This window comes from Canis aureus, chromosome 15, assembly GCF_053574225.1.
Source record: "Canis aureus isolate CA01 chromosome 15, VMU_Caureus_v.1.0, whole genome shotgun sequence".
Taxonomy (NCBI): Eukaryota; Metazoa; Chordata; class Mammalia; order Carnivora; family Canidae; genus Canis; species Canis aureus.
This window is the reverse complement of record NC_135625.1, coordinates 63,050,987-63,071,749: the sequence shown is the minus strand read 5'-3', so window position 1 is coordinate 63,071,749 and position 20,763 is coordinate 63,050,987. Positions and strand designations below refer to the sequence as shown.

Sequence of the window (20,763 nt, the reverse complement as noted above, 5' to 3'; positions counted from 1 at the left end):
CCTGTATTATTCAACGTTTAGTTTTTTTCTCCTTATTGTTACTATACAGATGTCCTCTGTACTGTTCTTTGTAGGATAGATTCTTAAGAGGGATTGCTGGCCTGTAAGCTGTATTCCATTCATGATCCCATTAGTCTGTGAGTGTACTTGTTTTTCATCAGGTTAGCAACACTTGCTCCTAATTTTTGACAAGTTCTTGCATCAGTATCCTATTATTGCTTTAATACTTATTTCCTTGCTAAGTAATTAGTTACTTACCATGTTTTCATATACCTAGTGCCTTTTATATTTCTTGTGTGACTTTTCCTTGTGTGAATAGCCTTTGACAATTTTTTCTATCAGATTTGTTTCCTTTACCACTTTGGAGTACTATTTGTATATTAGAGATAGCAGTCTTTATGCATTACATATTTTACACATATAGAAATACTATATGTTGACCTTTCTTATACTTTTTTTTTATAAGCACATTGTTACATTTTTATGCAGTCTAGTAGGATTTCTTTGTTATTGTATGTTTTCTCTTTCCTCAGAATATTTCTTTTGTTGAAAATTATACAAATACTTAAGTATCTTTTGGCAACTTTATTACATCTAGAGACTTATTTGTGAAGACAGTTGAACTAATTATTTCTATATATACAGTCATTTTTCCTTGTTGTATTTTAGATCACTCTCTTTTTTGCCCCCTCCCCTTATTGAAGTTATGCAGTTTTGCTGAGAATGTTAGTTCAAATCTTGTGAATGATTAATTCCTCCTTTCTTCAGACAGAGCACCATTTTTTGCCTTGTATTTGTAGCCATACTCTTTTTCAACAGTGTTTTGAGACATTCTTCTCCTAACATATTTCTTAATCAAAATCCCTTCCTTCCTTTAGCAACCAGCACAAATTGTTCTCTTCTGCTTCAGTGATACATTTCTAACATATGCAGAGTGAGCAAATTAACACTGATAAATAAAATCCTCAGGGAGTCATGTGGTTGTATAGAGAACTTTCTCCAGGACAGAGTCTGGCTCTATTTCATAAATGTGGATACTTGGAAGGCTGTAGACATTAGCTGTCCGAGAACAAAGATTTGGCTGCCTGGGTTTGAATTTTGGCTCTTATTAGCTTTATAACCTCGGGCACATTACTTACCTTCTCTAGTAATAACTTTTATTTTAGCTGAAGAGCTTTACACTGTGCTTATTACTGTGTGCCAGGCATTCTCTAAGTGCTTTACATGGATTAACTCTTAATCTTCACAACCACTCTAAATTACCTTCATTTTACATGTGAAGAAGTGAGGCTCAGAAAAGTTCAGTAATTTGGACAAGCTAGGAAGTAGTGGGCTAGGCATAACAGGAGGTTTGTAATAAGGGCTTCTTTTTCACTCTTTTCTTCCCCTGGCTTTGCCCTCCTGGCCTTTCTCTTGCCCTTTTACCATTTTACCATCTTCTCCTCTCTCCCCACTCCCACCTCTCCCTCTCACTATTCTTTCCTTCTCCCCTCTTTCCTACCACCATTCCCCATTCTGTCCCCTCCTCTCCTTATTTCCTCTCTCTCTCCCCACCTTGTTACTTCATTGTATTAGCATTGGCATCTGTGTACTTGGTGCTAACACATCACATTTAGGCATATTTTCTAAATATTCAGCCTCCCTCCCTCTTGATTATTATGTGCAATAGGTCTTTAGCTCACTAAGCTCAGCTCTTTTTGAACTCTTATTTTGTCATTAGTGAGTGGCAAGTATGGTAAGAGTTAAATGTAAAAACTAAGAGTCTACACCATTTATGGAGTGTTTGGAATACCTTTTAGTACCAGCCAGTCAGTGCCAGTAGCTTGAGGATACCAAGGTGAGATGTACTGGTGTGATCGATGCTACTGGTGAACAGACGTATGGTCAGTGGAGACAGGATTCTGTGTACCCTTAGTCACTTGCTATAAGCACTCAGCCCCTAAAGAGTTACGAAAATAATCTTCCTGTGTAAACTCTTTTATATCATTACATCATACCTCTGTATCTGTGAAGTGTCATACCCAGTAAGTGCCTCTTCAGAATGCCCACTACCATGGCAACCGATGCCTCAGAAATGTGAGATGGGCTTTTAATTGTTCTGTCCAAAAGCACATTTCAGGAAGTTTCAAAAACTACTGTATTGTATGACAAAAAGTTATAATTATCGTAGTCATCTCAGCCTGTATATCAGGTGTATTTTTGGCATGAGCCTTCTTAGAAATAAGTATCCTTGTTCATTTTTTTCTTTATTCATGTTTAAAGCATGTATGTTATTTTGGAGAAAATTATATTAAAAAGTTAATCAGTTATCTTGTATCAATATAAGTTTGTTTTCCTGTAAATATTTTATGTGAAAATATAAGTAAATTTATATGATTTCTTTCCTTCATGATTCACATATGTGATAAAAAGAGATCTAATTCTGTTTAAAATTACATATCCTGTGGGGACCAACACTAGTTGCTTGTATGTATCAGTTTTTATTTTTCATTTTTACTTATTGTCAAAATCAATATGACATTTGGAAACTGGCAAATTGATTCTAGATATCTGAGGGTCTAAAATCTGTAGAGCAATATAAAGTCAGTTTTATGAGGAAGTTGGATGATTCATACTGCACAGAACCCAAGTCCTAAGTTTAAATGGCTACTTTACATGGTGAAATAGATTGGATACTAGCCATATGTACAAAATTCACTTGACTTCTTGGGTCTTGGTTCCTTACAAAGGATAATAAAGATATTGGAGGAATGATTCCTTTTCCTCCTCCCAGCAATACCTCATTCTTGCTGGATGTTCTCAAGAATACGATAGAGTGGGTGGCTTGTAAACAACAAGCACTTAGTTCTCATGGTTGAGGAGGCCGGGAAGTACAAGATCAAGGTTCAGTGTGTGGTAAGTTCTACTTCCTGGCTCATAGATGCCTGTCTTCTCGCTGTGTCCTTATATGGTAGAAGGGACAAGAGAGCTGGAGTTTCTTTTATAGGGGCTGTAATCCCAATCATGAGGGGGCCACCATTCTGACCCAATCACCTCCTAAAGGCCTCACCACCTAATAACATTATATTAGATTATATTTAAGATTTCAACATACACATTTGAGGGGTACACAAACATTCACACCCTAGCAAGCAATAATAAATTCTGAGACCTATGTGAGTTTTGTTCTATGGGTGGTTGAATGTTGTTTGATGGCAGCATTTTAAAGAAACTTCACGTCTATTTTTAGACCTTATATGGGTAGAGTAAAAAATATTTGCCTAAATATGTGTAAAATGAAATTAGTAGTAATGGATATGTAGCCAGGGACGTTTTGAGAAGAAAAGTTTACAGGAAGATGTTGAAACCAGGCAAGTGATTTAAAAACTTAGATACTTCCCAATTCTGAAATAAACTATTGTCTTTTGTACATGGCTGATGTTGAGTGAATGTAACAATTTTATTAATTACCAAAAATTTCCATAGGCAACCATCGTTGGTTAACAAACCACGAAAAACTAAGCACTTAATGTGGTACAGATCATTGTGGGGGAACTTCTTACCATATGTCCTAGGAAGACATAAAGCTCAAAGAAGAGTTGGTCTAACACAGATTAGTTGGATTAGGTTAGACCTAAGAAGTAATATTTTCAATTAAGTTAAAAACTTGAAAAAGATGGCATGAAAGGACAGGGCTAATATGGGGTGTTCATGTTCATCTTTATTCATTTTATCCTGTGTGCGCTGGGACGAGGTGCCTGAGTGGTTAAGGTGATGGACTGCTTATCCCAAGTGCATACATAAGCTGTACTAAGTACAGTTTCTTAGTACCTCAGGCCCCATTTCTCTGGTTCTTACCCTTTGACCCTGTAGTGATGTCCATTGTCCGGTGCTTGTAGCTGCACCCTGCATTGGCGAAAAAAGGGACCTGTGGTTTCCCCCCTTAAATTTATTAAGTGGGTTGTGGCAGCTTCTGCCCTCTTGCAAGAGTCTCTATGAAAATTCTATAACCTCAACCCATTGGTGTCAGTAGAATCTCTCTAGGAGCCCGATAGCTTCTGTCTGTGTCTTGGCTTTTATGACCTAGAGATGTTTCCAAGTTCTGGGGCTTCAACTCTTCATGCGTATAATACTCAGTAAAATAAAGCTCTGAACAAATTATAAATGGTTGGGAAGAGAAATAAATAATTATGATGTAATTAGAGACATTCATTTTGGGGAGTTCCCTCCCTCTACTATGACTTGTGTAGTATTTCAGATGTGTCTAGAAGCCTCCTGTTTCCAGAAATATGTCAATAGGGCATTTGGAAAATGTCTTTGAACTGACTCCTGCTCTTCAGAGAATGCGTAATCCTCTTCTTCATCTGTTCTGTTCTAATTTGTTGATGCTCTGAACCTGTGTGAGGGCACAGTAATGTAAACATTTGTAGACAGTATATGTAGACAGTAATATGGAAAGATTAGGAGTCTTGGTATTAGGGTTTTTGAACTGGGAGTTATTTATTTTTAAAATATTTATTTATTTATTTATTTATTTATTTATTTATTTATTTATTTAAGAGAGAGAGAGAGAGAGAGAGAGAATGAGCAGTGAGGGAGAGGGAGAAGGAGTAGATTGCTCATTGGGAGCCCAATGTGGTGCTCGATCCCAGGACCCTGAGATCATGACCCGAGCTGAAGGCAAGACACTTAACCAATGAGCCACCCAGGCACCCCTGCACTGGGAGTTTTTTAAATGAATAATCTTCTTTAATCTTTATTTTTTAAAGCAGGATAAACATTGACTGGCAATTTGACTAAGTTGATGAATTAGCCTGGTATATGAGTTGCTTTTAGTCATATAATATAGAAACCAAGAGTATTAGACATCCTCTTGGCATAGTTTTAAAGGTTAACAAAGAAGTACTCTTAATTAGTTGATTTACTTGGAATTCTTTCTTTCAGCTTTTTGCCTGAATTCATCAGTGGAGACTTTGATTCTATTAGGCCTGAAGTTAAAGAATATTATGCCATTAAGGTAAACTACAAACACTTTTATATTTAAGATCTCATATGGTTGCTTTTCCTGTGTTCTTTCTGGCTTCCTTGGTGTATGTGTAGGGATTTAGAAACTCTTTGGATATTTAAAAACAAAGTTTATAGCAATTTTAATACACATTCAAATAGAAATTTAGAAAATGACAAGTGGAAGCAGTCTAAGTAATTCCATCACCATCTGATAATCATTAATGCTTTAGTCCTTTAAGCATATATATTTTAAATGAGTCTGTAGTTTATATAGGCTCATTTAATAATATACTATTGCTGCCTATAACCTCATTGGTTAATATATATTTTTCACAAGTCATTTTTAATTTCCTTTAATGAATATACTGTGTTTAATTTAACCAATTCCCAATTGAGTTATATTTAAGTTATGTCTTATTTTTTGCATTGTGAACTAATAAAAACATCCTTGTACATGAATGTTTATAAAAATGCATAATTCTGTGTCCCCAGAATTGAGAACCACAGTTTTTTTCTTTAATTTTAGTTTTCTTGAAACCATTATTACTGTGTTCTGTATAAAACTATTCATTACAATGTGAAATTAATGATGACACACAGCTTATTAAAGCATTCATTTTATCACTACTATTGTGAAAACCTTCCAGAGATCCTTACTACTACTAAGAATATGTATATGATCTAATTGAGAGTGATAGAAGGCACATAGGACGGTATTACAGTAATTAATAACAAGTTTTCACTGGTTTTAGAGGACAATGCAGTGTTTTTAAAATAAAAATTGTAGCCTCAGCAATTCTTTGAACCACAACATCATCCTCTGTGTTATTCTAAACTAGCATTAGCAAATCACACATAATTGTAAAAGAAACAGCAATTACTGAGATAAAAATGTAAATTCTTTATAAAGCGTGGGGATGGGTGAGATAAATTCATAAAGAAGAAAGGGAGGAAACCTTTCATAGGAAGGAAAGAAAGAACTGAGAGAGGATAGGAAGGAAAAAGAAAAGAAAGAAAAGAAAGGAAGGAAAGGAAGAAAAGGAAGAAAAGAAAAGAAAAGAAAAGAAAAGAAAAGAAAAGAAAAGAAAAGAAAGAAAGAAAGAGAAAGAAAGAAAGAAAAGCTTGATTCTAGATAGGGAAGCAAAGTTATGAAGGTTATAATGCACAGGTTGTTATAATTTGAAAATTCTGGGGCTGGCAGTGAATTGCAGATCTGGGCATGTTCCCTCTGCCCACCAGCTGATCAGACTCTCCATCAGCAGATGAAGACTGTTCCCAAGTCAGTTGTCTGATATTCATGCACAATTACTTCAACATTGGCATCTTTGTGTTCATTCCCCACAGTCTCCCTTCTCATTAACTCCATACCTCAACCTCATTGGGATGGAAAGCCCTCAGCCTTGCTTACAACGAAAGTTTTACATAGTCTAGATATTAATCATATCTTTGGAAGTGGAAGAAACAGCAGGAGAGGCAGGAACAAGCAGACTTAGAAACAAGTTGAAGATCGGGCCAGATGTGACTTTCCTCCCCCTGTCTTAAATGCTGCTGGCTTGACAGAACTGGGAGTGTCAGTCTGGTCATTCCCATCCAAGATGGGGAAATAACAGAAAAGAAGGGGAACCCAGCTCCTTAATTTCTAAATGCAGTAAGATGAGGTCAAGCATAAAGGAAGATTTTGAGTTAACTACTATTTGATGAATTTCTCCTATAACTTCTGCTTCAGTTTTTTAACCTCAAAGCTAATTTATATATATAAAATTTATATTGAGATTTAATTTTTAAAGTAAAATTAGCTAATCTAATAATTCCTACATTGTGTAGTTACAGATTGACATAGTACAATGCAGCTTTTTCAAGTATTGATGGGAATCATGGATTTTGAACTTCTCTGATCTGTTCCCAGAGGGGCATCAGTGATGTCTTTTATATAGCTAATGTGCCCTGTATAACACATGGTGAGTGTTTAGCCTCAGTTTTAATAATGATGCTAATGACAACAAGTTAATGCAGCATCCCACACAATTCATATAAGCCATTATCTCCAATTTAAGCAGTCTTTAAGCTGCTCTTCTACAAATGAAAGAAGGTGTGTCTGCCTTCAAATACACTTTTTTTTACCCCTCCTACTTGATATGAGTTTTCAGTGAAGCTGAAACTGGGGCTGTAGTGAAGAAAGTAAAATAAAGAAATAATTTAAAACGCTGAAAGTTTGTTAAAAATGATGAAGTGGGTTTTATAGCCAACATTTATCCACACAGTTTTCTCCCCCAGTAGATATGTCTTTGACTTAAAGGAAAAACTCAGGTTTACATGAGTATATAAAACTTTATTTTTCATTTTTTAATTTAATTTTATTTTGTTAAAGATCTTATTTATTGAGAGAGAGTGTGGTGAGCAAAACATAAGTAGTGGGAGGGGCAGAGGGAGAGGGAAAAGCAGACTCCCTATGGGGCTGGATCCCAGGACTCTGAGATCAGGACCAGACCTGAAACCAGATGCTTAACTGACTAAGCCACCCAGGCGATCCTGATTGTATAAAACTTTAAATTGGTTTTCTTGCCTAATTTCTGAGAACTTTATAACTTTATATTTTAGTATATGAAGTATTTGTCCGCTTTTAAACAGAATATTTTATATCCCAGATCTTGCCATCTGTAATAATTATCTGTTGTTGTTATGGAATAAATTATTCTAAATTTTAGCAGCTTGAAACAGCAAGCAATTTTTATTTCACATATTCTCTCCAGGTAAGGAATATGGAAGTTGATTAACTAGGTGCTTCTGGCTCAAGGTTTCTCATGAGGTTATAATGTAGCTGGGTTTTTCAGTACTCTCAGAGGCTCCCCTGGGGCTACAGAATTCTGTTCTAAGATTATTCATATAGTTGCCAATTGGTCTCACTGGCTACTATTTCTCAGTGGTTAGAGATTGGAGACGTTAGATCTTTGCCACTGGGCTGCTCACAGCATGGCAGGTTGCTTTCCAGAGAAGAGAGTGAGAAGAACATGTGTGCAAGACAGCCAGTCCAAGACAGAAGTAGCTGTCTGTTTGTGACCTAATTTCAACAGTGATATACCATTTTACCATCTCTTCTACAATGCTGCTAGTCATACAGACCAACCTGGGTACAATGAGGGATCAAATGGCACAAGGTTATTAATACCAGATGGCAGGAATCCTTGGTAGCCATCTTGGAGGCTGGCTTCCACACCATCTGACTTTGTTCTGATAAAGCCTGCATGTTGGGCAGGGAGAAAGATGTTTTAAGGACATTATAATAAATTCTTGGTCTTTACTTAATAATTTGTAAGAAGGAAGAAGAAAACAGCCGTTAGCCTTTTCTCTTTGATTCTTCTTCATATATATAACCTGCTTCAAGCAAAGTTACAAACCAACAGTCCAATCATTACTCTTTATGTTCATAGGCCTTATTATTTATTCCTTTGGGTTTTGGACAAGTAGGGGGCAGTTAAGTCCACCACTTGATTCCATATGGTCCATAGGAATGCATATGATATGCCTTTTTAAATTTACTCCGTAAAGTTTTCCTTTTCAGATGGAGATGTAAACTCTTTATGTTCCTCCTTTTGCCCCTGTGCCTGAGTTCCTCCCTGAGTGGCTTGTGAATATTAGCTCAGAATGAGGAATGTCTCTTACAGATTTTCCCCTTGATATTTTTGTTTATTTATGTATTACTCTCTGAGTCAGTGTTCCTTGATTGAAGGCTAGAATCCTGTATTTCAGCCTTCTTCATTACCCAATCCGTCATACCCACATTTATTTTAGTTTCTTGAGAACTTTTGAAGAAACTGTTATATCTTGTAACACCTGATAAATGCTTTGATTGATATGTGATCTGTGGGGTCTTCTCTAGATACAGGAAGGAGATTTTAAAACATGCTTTCTTCATATTTAGGAGATTAAGGGACTAGTTGCTGTATTTCAAATGCCTTAAAGAGCCACAGAATAATAAGTTTTTTCCAAAAATGTAGGTATATAGAATAGATGAAAATATATGGTAAATAAAATAAAAATGTACAATAACTTAAAATATAATAAAAAATCAAATAATGTTATATAGCCCAGTTTCCTGCTGAAAAAGCTAAGACCCATAAAGTTTACATGACTCAAAACAAAATGGTAGGACTAGTCAGAGACAGCTCTTGGGTCAATATCCATGTCTTCTATAAAAAGAATTTTGTTAAAACTGGGACTCTGCTGCCACTAGTGCTTGTCAGCACATTGTATCTTTGGCCTGTTAGGCAAGTTGCTTGCACAAGGTATTTAGCATCTCTGGGAATGAATGCCAGTGTCACTATCAACAGGATAATAGTCATAATAGTCATTGTGTTAACCATTCACTGTACCTTCACATTTGCATCATGTCACTCACTTCTACTCAATTCTAGGGTGGCAGTAGTTGGGCCAGACCAAGAATGACCAAGCAAACAAAGAAGTTATTAAATTATATAAAATCAATTTATTGGACATAGGATTGAGCCAAGATAGAATGTTGAAGAACAAAGGTGATTTGGTAATAGAAAATTAGCAAGAGGATAGGTAGCCTATAAGTATATGAATGTCTTCCTTTGTGCTACTGATGAGTATTTTGGCATTCTAGAAAGTGTTACTATAAACAGAAGGCCACGTGAATATAACTCTTATAGTAAGTTGGGAATAGGACTCTAGATCTAACTTCTGTTATTATATTCTCTGTTAATCCTTCCAAGTCTTGGAATATCACAATATGGTATCCTAACAGTGGCTGAAAGTACTAGAACATGGTGTGGACCAAAGACTGTGATAGAACTTCAGTTACAAAAGCAAGACTTGATTGAAAACATACTATGAACCCAGTATATATGATGAATGAGACTAGCAGAAAGGTTGGGATGATGCTAAACCAATTACAGACATAACAAGATCATTTTAGGCCACCAGGTAGTTCTAACACTGTAAATTCAGGAGTAGAGATAGAGATCCACGCATATGATTGTCTCCTTGTCTTTCATTATATCTTTTTCACAATTGGGAAAGATAAGATTTTTTTTTGAATTATTGAAGAATATATTAAATCAGTGTTTTCAGTGAGGTTTTCCCATTGTTCTCTAACACTGGCATGGCCATACCCAAATTTTTGAAGACTACTCTTGAAAGACAAGGGTAGTATGTCTAAACTTTTTTAACCTGTGCTCTTTTTCATAACTATAAGATATTATAAGTGTTATATACAATAAAAAGTTGCTCATCATTTTATATCTCATCTTAATGGCTGTTACCTCTATAAATGTTCTATTTTTGGAGACTGGGATTTTGGGTTCAAATATCACTTTTCCCAGTAAGAATAATGGGATCGGCTTCTGGTTGACATTTGAATAGAATGTCTGATTTTCGTAAGTGGACTACAAATGTTAAGAAATATATATTAGTTGTGTATTAATTCCAATGTAAAGATGAGGACACTGATTCTCAAATAGTGGGGATGTCAGGTAGATCTAAATGTAGTTACTCAGGCAGAGATGTCAAATAACTACTTATTCTTGGCTATTAGTACTGTACATTTTGGTTTTGGGATTTTTATTAAAAAAACATTATGTTTTCCTGAAATAACTGTGTGAATTATTTTTTGAGTTGCTAGCTTATGAATGTGGAAGTCTTACTAAGGCAGGTGAAATTAAATCAGGCCTGGCTTTCTCAGACACTTGTAAAAATGATCATATAATGTTATACATGTAGAAGTACTCTAAAAGTGCTAAAGCACTATTTTAAAATAAAGTGGTAGTATTTTGTTTTACTTTCTAAAAGAGTTTACATAAGAGCTTTTTTAAAATAACTATTCTCAGTAATACTGCTTTTAAAAAGATTTCAATCCATTTATTTCCGTAAGTGTACAATTTATGAACCCAGATTTAATAAATTAGAATAAAAATTACTGAAAACATCATTTTGAGTTTGATAATGCCTCAGTGTGAGTTATATTTAAATTTCACAGAATCAGGGACACCTGGGTGGCTCGGTGGTTAAGTGTCTGCCTTCGGCCCAGGGTGTGATCCCGGAGTTCCGGGATCGAGTCCCACATCAGGCTCCTGCACGGAGCCTGCTTCTCCCTCTATCTGTATCTCTGCGCCTCTCTCTCTCTCTCTCTCATGAATAAATAAATAAAAATCTTAAAGAAATTTTCACAGAATCTCAGTAGATGTTTTTAATTGGGGATTAAAAACATCTTTATTGATCTCCTGAATTTCATGAACCTTATTATTCCCTCCTTCTAGCTGTGTGTCTTTCCCATTTCTGCCCAGCCACATGCCAACAACTTTTAGATAGGGTCAAATTAATTTAGAGATAATGGCAGAAGGGGCTGTTAGAAATTGTAAAACGTTAGCCAGTTTGACTATTATACCAGACAGAGGAAACTGTGTGAATATGTAAAGCTTAACTCCATTGATTGGTATATTTCTTTAAAAAATAAAAACCCCAGGTATAGTAGATTTTTAGGCTTGCACATTAAGACTGATTAACATATGTTGAGGTATAAAGGGTCTATTAAGGGAATTGTAGACGGGCAGTTTCCACTGACAACTGAGTGACAGGTTCTTCACTTTATATTCTTAAAACAGGTTGGCTCTTCCTTATTAGCATCTCACCAGGGGAATGATGAGACAGGCAAGGATCTCTCTCCAATATACCTTAATTCTTAGGCTTGCGTCAGTCTTAGTCCTTTCAGATTGACTTTATTTTAAATGGTCTACATTTTTCAAAGGCTGTTTTGTTGGAGTTTAACATAATTTAGGCATTTAAAAAGGGGAAGTCTATGCCCCTATGTTTTTAAGAATTCCTGAGTGCTTCACAAATGACCTCGGCTGGCCCTCTGAACTGTCCTTATCCTACTGTGTGTTCTCTAGAACTGTGACTCTGTCTATTTCCACTCACTCGTGTGTGTCATGGGATGCACCTGCTCAGCAGTCTTTCACCTGTTTGGCTCCCCACCTCTATCTGTTGGGATTCCCTCCTTTGTACTTTTCTTGCTGAGCTTGATATGACTAATTTTTTCTTAATTTTCTTCCTTGATCTCTGTTAAGACATGATCTTCTGCAACCTGAATATGGTCATTAATCCTGGTATCCCTTGTAGGTAGTAGGTTCTTATCACAGTTTCTATGAAGCGGGTAGGTAGTCCCGCTTTAGAGCAGCAGACCATTGGTGCCACATAATACTCGATACAAAAAAGACTGCTGTAACCAAATGGACTTGTGAAATTTGACATTTTCTGTGCCCCTTTTGGAAATTCATGGACACTATCATTTTAAGGAAGTCTGCCAAAAATCTAATTTTGTTCACCTTTGTATTTCTCAGATGAGTTGAACCATGGAACACTTGCCCTTTACCTACCAACACCTAATGCGCATTGGCTTCTTGCTAGACTAAAATGTATTTGGATGATTATAATCTTATTTCACTGTTTCAGGTTTCTTCTTTTAAAAGTTGATAGGAAAAAATAATCAACACAATCTTGAAAACAACAGTGATAGCCACCAATGATTTTAAAGTGCTTACAACCTGCCAAATATTTTATATGTACTTTGAATTATAAATTCATTTATCCTTGCAACAGATTTCATTAGGTCAGAACTGTCATCCACACTTTACAGATGCAAGCACAAGGAGGTGGTACAACTTGCCCAAGCCTACGCAGCTAGGAAATGGTCAAGTGGGATCTAAAGGACCACCCTGGTGCCAGAATCTACAGTTTTTTTCTAACTATGCCATAATCCTTTAGTAGAAAGAAGGGAGTTTTTTCTTGAAGCAAAGTGAGGTTCAGGTTCCCATGCTGAGGAAGTTCTGTGGCTTCCTTTTCTCTGTGCAGCATTTAATTTCCCTTTCCCACTTCTACTTAGTTCTAGGTAATTGGGCAATGCTACCCTCCTGGACTACCTTCACTGCCTCTAGCTTTCTGCTTTTAGGAGACCTGGCAAGGAGCCCTAGTGGAGCCTCATTCTTTTCTTTGCATATTCAGAGTGGTTGTAAAGGACAGAGATCTGCTCTGGGTCTGGAGCCTTTAGAAACATTATAAAATAGAAGCTTATCCAGACATGCTACTTGAGGAAGAATCTCTCTAGCTCTTTGTTTTCAGGGGTTTCCAAGACCATCCCCAAACTCATGATTCAGTAAGAGGACCGACTCACAGGACTTGGCTTATAGTCATACGAGTGGCTGTGATTTTTTTATGTAATTGAAGTGTAACTGACACAGAATGATTTTTAAAAGATTTTATTTATTTGAGAGAGACAGAGCGAGTGCCAGGAACAGGGGGAAGGACAGAGGGAGAAGGAGAAGGAGAAGCAGCCTTCCCCGCTGAGCAGGGAGCCTGATAGGGGGCTGGAAGTCCAGCCCCCAGGATCTTGAGCCTATCGGGGTCCAGCCCCCAGGATCTTGAAATCATGACCTGAGCTGAAGGCAGACGCTTCACCGACTGAGCCACCCAGGCACCCCAACATACAATGTTGTATTTTTTTTTTTTTTTTTTTTTTACAATGTTGTATTAGTTCCGGGTGTACAACATAGTGATTTGACAATTCCATCATCATGCAGTGCATGATGTAGTGCAACTGTAGTTATCATCTGTCACCAAGAAGGTTACTATAGTATTATTGAGTATATTCTCTGTGCTGTACTTTTTATTTCCATGATTGATTGATTGATTGATTGATTTAATGACTAGTTTGTACCTCCCTTTCACCTATTTTATCCATCTCCCTAGGCACCCCCCCAGCCCTGCCATTGTCTCTTCTGGCAACCATCAATTTGTTCATCTGTATTTATTTATTTTTTATTTATTTATTTAATTTGTTTTTTAAAGATCTTATTTATTTATTCATGATAGACAGAGAGAGAGAGAGAGGCAGAGACACAGGCAGAGGGAGAAGCAGGCTCCATGCCCGGAGCCCGACACGGGGAGTGGGACTTGATCCCGGGACTCCAGGATCACGCCCTGGGCCAAAGGCAGGCGCCAAACCACTGAGCCACCCCGGGATCCCCTGTTCATCTGTATTTATGACTCTGTTTTTGTTCATTTGTATAGATTTCGTGTATAAGTGAAATCATACGATATTTGTCTCATCATTTCACTCAGCATGATACCCTTTATGTCCATCCATGTTGTTGTGAATAGCAAGATTTTTATGGCTGAGTAACATTCCATGTCTTCTTTATTTATTGCTGTATCCATGTACACTTAGGTCGCGTCTGTACCTTGGCTGTTGTGAATAATGTTGCATTTAACATAGGGGTGCATATCTCTTTTTAAATTAGTGTCTTTGTTTTCTTTGGGTAAATATCTAGAAGTGGAATTCCAGGATGATGCTGTGGTTGTTTTTTTAATCCTTTGAGGAATTTCCATTCTGTTATCCACAGAGGCTGCACCAATTTACATTCCCACCAACAGTGTGAGAGGGTTCCCTTTTCTTACATCCTCAGGAGTGCTTGTTTTTTCTTGCCTTTTCTGATACTAATCATGGCTGTAATTTATTACAGTGGAAGGATACAAAGTAGAATCAGCAAAAGGAAAAGGTAGATGTGGACAAAGTCTGTAGAAAACCAGTCACTAGTTCCAAGAGTTCTTTCCCAGTGGAGTCACACAGGATGTACTTAATCAAATTGTGACAATAAATGTGAGGTATCATCACTAGGGAAGGAAGCACAATGGCCAAAATATTACTGGAGGCACCCACACCCTCTGCATAGCATGTATCAAAATTCCAGACTCCCAGGAAGAAAACAAGCAGGTGCTCAGCATAAAATCATTGAATAAAACAATTTAGGCACTGTTAGTTTTTAAGAAGAAAAAATTTTTTTAATATAGAGAACTATTTACCTTTCAGGTTCTCAGTTGGGAGCCAAGGGCCAGCCTTGCAGGCAAAGCTTTTTTAGGATAACAGTCTGAAGCCTGCTATGTTGACACTTTTGGGCACTCTCTTCCAAAAGAACTCTGGCTCTGCTCTTAGGAGGAAAGCCATCATTTAAGACCCTATGCTGTTCTAAAAAGACTTTTGACTTCCATTAGTGGAAGTAGTGACTTTCTTGTTTGGAAGGCTATAGTTTTCATTCAATGCGATGTTGAAAGGAAAGGTTATCTTATAACACCCAGGCAAAAAAAAAAGAAAACAAAAAACCACCCAGGCCAGTGAAGATTGCACTAGATGAGAATGTCTCTTTATGTTTGGAATCGAATGGAGAATTGCAACAAGGCTAAATTGCGTTTATTCTTTTTCTTTTATGCGTGATCTAGAAAACCAGAAGAACACTAAATTATATCAGGCAACCTGTTACTTAGGGTTTTTAAGAGTTTAATCATGTGACATTCTTGCTGAAGAAATCATTACTTGTAGGCTGTCATTTGATGATAAAAAAATCTTTTTAGTGGAAAAGTGAACTGTTTTTAGAAGGTTGGCAAATAAAATGGAAGGAGCAATCTACTATAGTATGCTTTATACAATAAAGAGGAAAGTGGGAAATGGTTATTTTGTGATTGCATTTCTACAGAGTAAAGACCATTTTCATACCTGTATCAAGGAACATAGATCATTTAGATTCCAAATGGCTTTATCTAACTAAACTTGAGAACAAGTTTGGGCTAATTTTAGATCTGTATCTTTGGTTATCCATAGTATATGTCATTTTGCCCTGTGCCTGCTATACTCTTGATCTGGCAGGCAGTTTCTTATTAGAGTTCCGGTCAGTTCATTTTAATGAATAATTATGGAAGCTCATTATTAATACTTTAACATATCCAATTTTTAGAAGACTCTTGAATATATCTCCCCAAAATATTTTTAAGTGTTTATCTTGCTTACATACAATAAGAAAGGCAACGTTAGCAGTAAATAGGGGGAAATAAAGTGTGTGAGAGCCAGAATTTTAAGACTCCATAAACTCTTATTGTTGCTTAAAAATAAAACTCTTATCATTGCTTATTTACAAAAAGAATGCATGTCAGTATTCTAATATGATGGGGTAGTAAATTATTTCATGTTTTCAGAACCAACTTGAAAGAAAATCTTTGATAGCTTCTTGCCTCCTTTCTTATACTCTGTTGATTGACACTTATTTCCCTTTCAAAAAATATCCATTTCTCTCATACTGTCCTTGAGCCCCTCAGTCCTCAATCTGATGAACCACTTCCTGTTTCATCCCAGCTTCACACTCCAGAATTATCTTTCTCTTCCCTTGCTCTCCAACAAAGTTCTCTTTCTCTTTATGAAAGTGATTTCTCTTTGCTTATTAAGAAGCAAGTATAGCAATTAAATTAATTCACAGTAAGAAATTCATGATGAATTTTCTTTCCTACTGTTATATTTTAAGAAACTCTTTACCCTCCTATGCTACTAGTGGGAATATGTATTTTTATATCCCTCTTAGAAAGCACCCTGGCAGCATATATCAAAGATCATAAACTTTCTTACAGTTTTCCCAGTAATTTCATTTTCTAGTAAGCTAATTCTAAGAAAATAAACTGAAAGGGACTCTTATACACAAAGATATTGATCTTATGGGTAAGTTTAATAGCAGAAGAAAAAGCGAATTGTCATGAATATAATGATAAATATAGTGATAATATGATGAATTAGGAAAGCAGAGAAAAGGAGAGATAGATAGCTAAGCATTCCTTGCCCATTTTCAGGTGTCTGAGGTCTCTAAGCCTTGGACTACTATGGAAGCAGCATGGAGTTGGGCAGGAGTCATGAAAGATTTTCAGGTATTTAAAATACTGGAGAAAACCAACTAAATCAAGGTTCAAAATAAATTATAAAGGCATTTTTCTTCTTAAACCTCCCAAAATACCAAAGTTTAATTAAGCAGGGTTGAGTACAAAGCATGGTTGGTTAAGAGTATGGGCTTCAGATCACATAGAATGTCCTCAACAGCTGTGTGACCTTGGGTAAGTTATTTAATCTCTCCAAACTTCACTCTGCATATCTTAAATGTGATAATTACATTCACCTTATAAGGGTATTGTGGGGATTCAAGAACATAACTCCTGTGAAGTGACTAAAACCTTCTATAACAAAACGTCTACTGAAATACTAGTTATAAATGTTATTAATTTATAATTTATAATTTTATAATTTATAATTTTATATATTTAATTGTAAATTAATTATAATTTTATGATTTTATAATTTTAATTAATAGTTACATACATATTGCATTTAATTATCCTAGGTGAGAGGCTATATGCAAGCCACTCCAAATAAATATTCAGGATTGGTGTGCATGGTACCTAGGAGAAAATAACACTTCTGAATTCTTAACCTTATAAACTCAGCCCATAAAGTTACAATAGAAGTCTCAGAGCCCCATAAAATCTCTTCAGGGTAATTTGCACAAGTCCTTTCTTGTCCTGGGTAGATGGATGGGCACCAAATGACTTCACCTAAAATGAATAAGCTAATCGCAGATTTGGGAATGCTTTCACCAGACTTAACTCCTTGCCTCTTGTTTTAATGAGGCCAAGTCTCTCTGTGGATATAGTGTATAAAATAACAATTGATATGTTATTGTAATTTTTTTCAAAGGATCTGTTTTTTTTCCTATTAAAGAGTTTTAGAGGAGTCAGCATCAGATAACTTCATAGGTTTTATGTGTGCTAAATGTGAAAACTCATTAACTTATATTAGTTAAATTTTTGGCAAACAGTAAATTAAGTAATCGAGAATGACATTCTAACAGCTTTTGCATTGGTCTTTTGCAGTTAGGTTGATTATTGACACTCATTGCCTCGTAATAATTTCTTTTAGTTGTCAGTAAATTCTAAAATAGTTTGGTAAGCATCCACAAAAAGTTCTTGGGAGAATATTGACAATGTGTGGCTTACTCTAGTAATCTTTGACGTGAGGTGGTCTGACTATACCATCTGATGTTTCTGGAGATTCTTCTGAAGTGCTGTGGTGAGCATTTACTGGGTTCATCCCAGTACCCAGAACTGTATGTGCATTATCATGTGGAACCTCAAGATTTTAGGGGCACCTAGGTGGCTCAGTAGTTGAGCGTCTGCCTTTGGCTCAGGTCGTGATCCCAGGATCCTGGGATCAAGTTCCACATCAGGCTACCTACAGGGAGCCTGCCTCTCCCTCTACCTCTCTCTCTCTGCCTCTCATGAATAAATAAAATCTGTGGTTTTACCATGATTAGGATCATGCACTACACATATTCCATATATTTTTGTGTTTGCTATAACTATCAATGTTGGCAGTATTAAAAAATTGAAGTGAGCTCTTGTCATTCTAGGGCATATTCTGAACACTGTTTATTGCTAAACTTTTGAGTCCCTAATATCAGTTGATTTTTTTGTCATTTGTCTTTCTCTTAAGGAATAAATTACAACTCATTCAAAAGTATTCCAAATTATTTATGTAGTACTTCATACTGCTTCATTTCTTAGCCTCCGTGTACATTAGTAATTCTTTCCCTCTTTGGATGTTAATTTTGTTAACATTGTTGGATTTTCATTTGCTTAATTGCATATAAAACACTAATATTTGTCACCACTTGAAGAGTCTGTATTAGTTATGCCCTAAAACAAAAGTGTTACATGAGTTTCTTATGGCAGCAGTAGCATAATACCTTTGAAAAAATAACAACAATGCTGCATTTCTATTAGATTTGTTGTCTAAGGCTTGTCCACGTTTATGTTTTAGAGAAGCATGCCATGAAGGGAGTGGTGGTTGTATCCATCCATCATTTGTCTGTCCATCAGACTTCTATTGAGTGCTTAACATGACCAATATTGTCCTAGTGAAATGCAGAGGTTAGTTTCTGGATACTCAAGGAGCATTGAGTCTTCCTCTCCTGACTGGAGATCATGTATTCCCAAAGTAGTAGGCAAAGATTTTGCTAGATGAGAATTTTTGCCTGTGTATGTGATCTGTTCCACCTCAGTTCATTTGCTCCATGAGTGCACTCGCTCATGTGTAAAGTTCTACTTCCTTTTACTTAAGTTTGCTTCTTCTTTATATTCACTCTCCTCAAATCTGCTAAATTATCATGTTGACAATAGGATTAATTTACCTTATTTGTAACTTTTTTACATCTTTCTGCGCCTTTAATACTTGCTTTTAAATTTTGATTTCCTGGACCTTAAGGCACCTATCTTTTTAATATGAACTATTTCCTTGATGTTGTGAACTATTTCTATTTCTTAGTACATGTGTTCTATTAGAATATGATTCTCAAAAGTGCAGTATTTTGATGTTCATTATACCTCTATGGAGAACCTAATGTAATCAATCAGTAATTTTCTGAGTAGGTTTCTCATTGCAGTGTATTACAGTTGGCTCTAGTTTAGAGTGTAGCTTAGCCCCAAAACCAAAATGGTATTTCTAAAGCCCACACTATCCCCATTATTCAACAAAAGAAAGGAACAATTTATGAATGAATTGAAGACTGACTTTCTTTCAAGCTCTTACTGGATAGTAGTGGAGTATGGCTAGGAGTTTCTCAGTATAGAAAGAGGAGGAAAAGAAACCTCCCTATACCTTGCTGTCTTTCTTACATTCACACACACACATATTTATATTTTACATGTTTACTAATTATGATATTCATGGTTTTTATTTATCACTGGGCCATTAGTATCTGGTAGATTCCTACTTCCTTTGTATACAGTACAATTTGTTAAAACAGTATATAGAGAGTAAGCCCCTAAAAAGAGGTTGGCTGGGCCTCTGATAATTTATTTATAATTAAATGTTTTTTTAAAAGATTTTATTTATTTTTAGAGACAGAGAGAGGCAGAGACATAGGCAGAGGGTGAAGCAATCTCCCTGTGGGGAGCCTGATGCAGCACTTGATCCCAGGACCTCAGGATCACGATCTGAGCCAAAGACAGATGCTCAACCAGCTGAGCCACGTAGGCACTACTTTGAACTTATACTCAGTTCTCCTTACTTTGCCTTTTATGTTTGGTTGTGGTTTGGAAGGCATGGGGTGGGCGTTGTTGTTCCTTATCTTCAGAAGACACTTTTTAGGTTAGAACAAAATTAGAATAACCTTGATATTTATGCGGCCTGAAATTTTTGACATCGATCCAAATATTTTCTGTTTGAATTCTGGCATAAAACAAAATTAATAAAATGTAATATTAAAAAAAATCATCTTGAAAAAGTGATGTGTCCATAAAGGGAACTTATTATTAGAACTGAGTTTATTTATTTACTTATTTATTTATTTATTTATTTATTTATTTATTTATTTATTTTCTCTGAGTTATTTGAATTTCTAGTTGTATAATAACAAAAACTTTACAAGGCAGGTTCATAGAATGAGATTGGAGCCACCTACTGGCTCATAAAGTAGTAATTTCTGTCCTAAAAAATATATTCTAAGCAACTACAGAAAGTTGAAGACAGTAGTAGTTGAAACAGAAGTTTCCACCCTAACATTGGTATGTTAAAGCTGTTTTAAAGAGTTTTGGAGATGTCTGGATGGCTTGGCAGTTGAACGTCTGCCTTCAGTTCGGGGAGTGATCCTGGGGTCCTGGGATCGAGTTCCGCATTGGGCTCCCCATAGGGAGCCTGCTTCTCTCTCTGCCTAGGTCTCTGCCTCTCTCTGTGTGTCTCTCATGAATAAATAAATAAAATCTTTTTTATTTTATGTAGCTTATGCTTTGGAAGGTTTCTGTATAAACTTAGGGTTTCTGATGTATAGATGTATCAGCTAATATTAGAAACCATTTATTAGAAAGTAATGTACTTATTGGACCAAATTTCTTAGCTTTTAT

At 36.0% G+C, this 20,763-nt stretch overlaps 1 protein-coding gene and 1 long non-coding RNA gene across 9 annotated transcripts in view; one reads left to right on the top strand and one right to left on the bottom strand.

Annotated features, from left to right (window-relative positions):
* Positions 1-1,987, bottom strand: part of LOC144285038 (uncharacterized) — a 32,053-nt gene extending 30,066 nt beyond the window's left edge. For both annotated transcript variants that reach the window (XR_013353429.1, XR_013353430.1), the window contains exon 1: positions 1,793-1,987. This is a non-coding gene — a long non-coding RNA (uncharacterized LOC144285038). The remainder of the gene's footprint in view (positions 1-1,792) is intronic.
* The window catches only part of TPK1 (thiamin pyrophosphokinase 1), a 325,016-nt gene that overhangs the window by 146,352 nt on the left and 157,901 nt on the right, over positions 1-20,763 (top strand). For all 7 annotated transcript variants that reach the window (XM_077850267.1, XM_077850269.1, XM_077850271.1 and 4 more), the window contains one exon: positions 4,924-4,996. In XM_077850267.1, the coding sequence (XP_077706393.1) occupies positions 4,924-4,996 (73 nt within the window). The remainder of the gene's footprint in view (positions 1-4,923; positions 4,997-20,763) is intronic.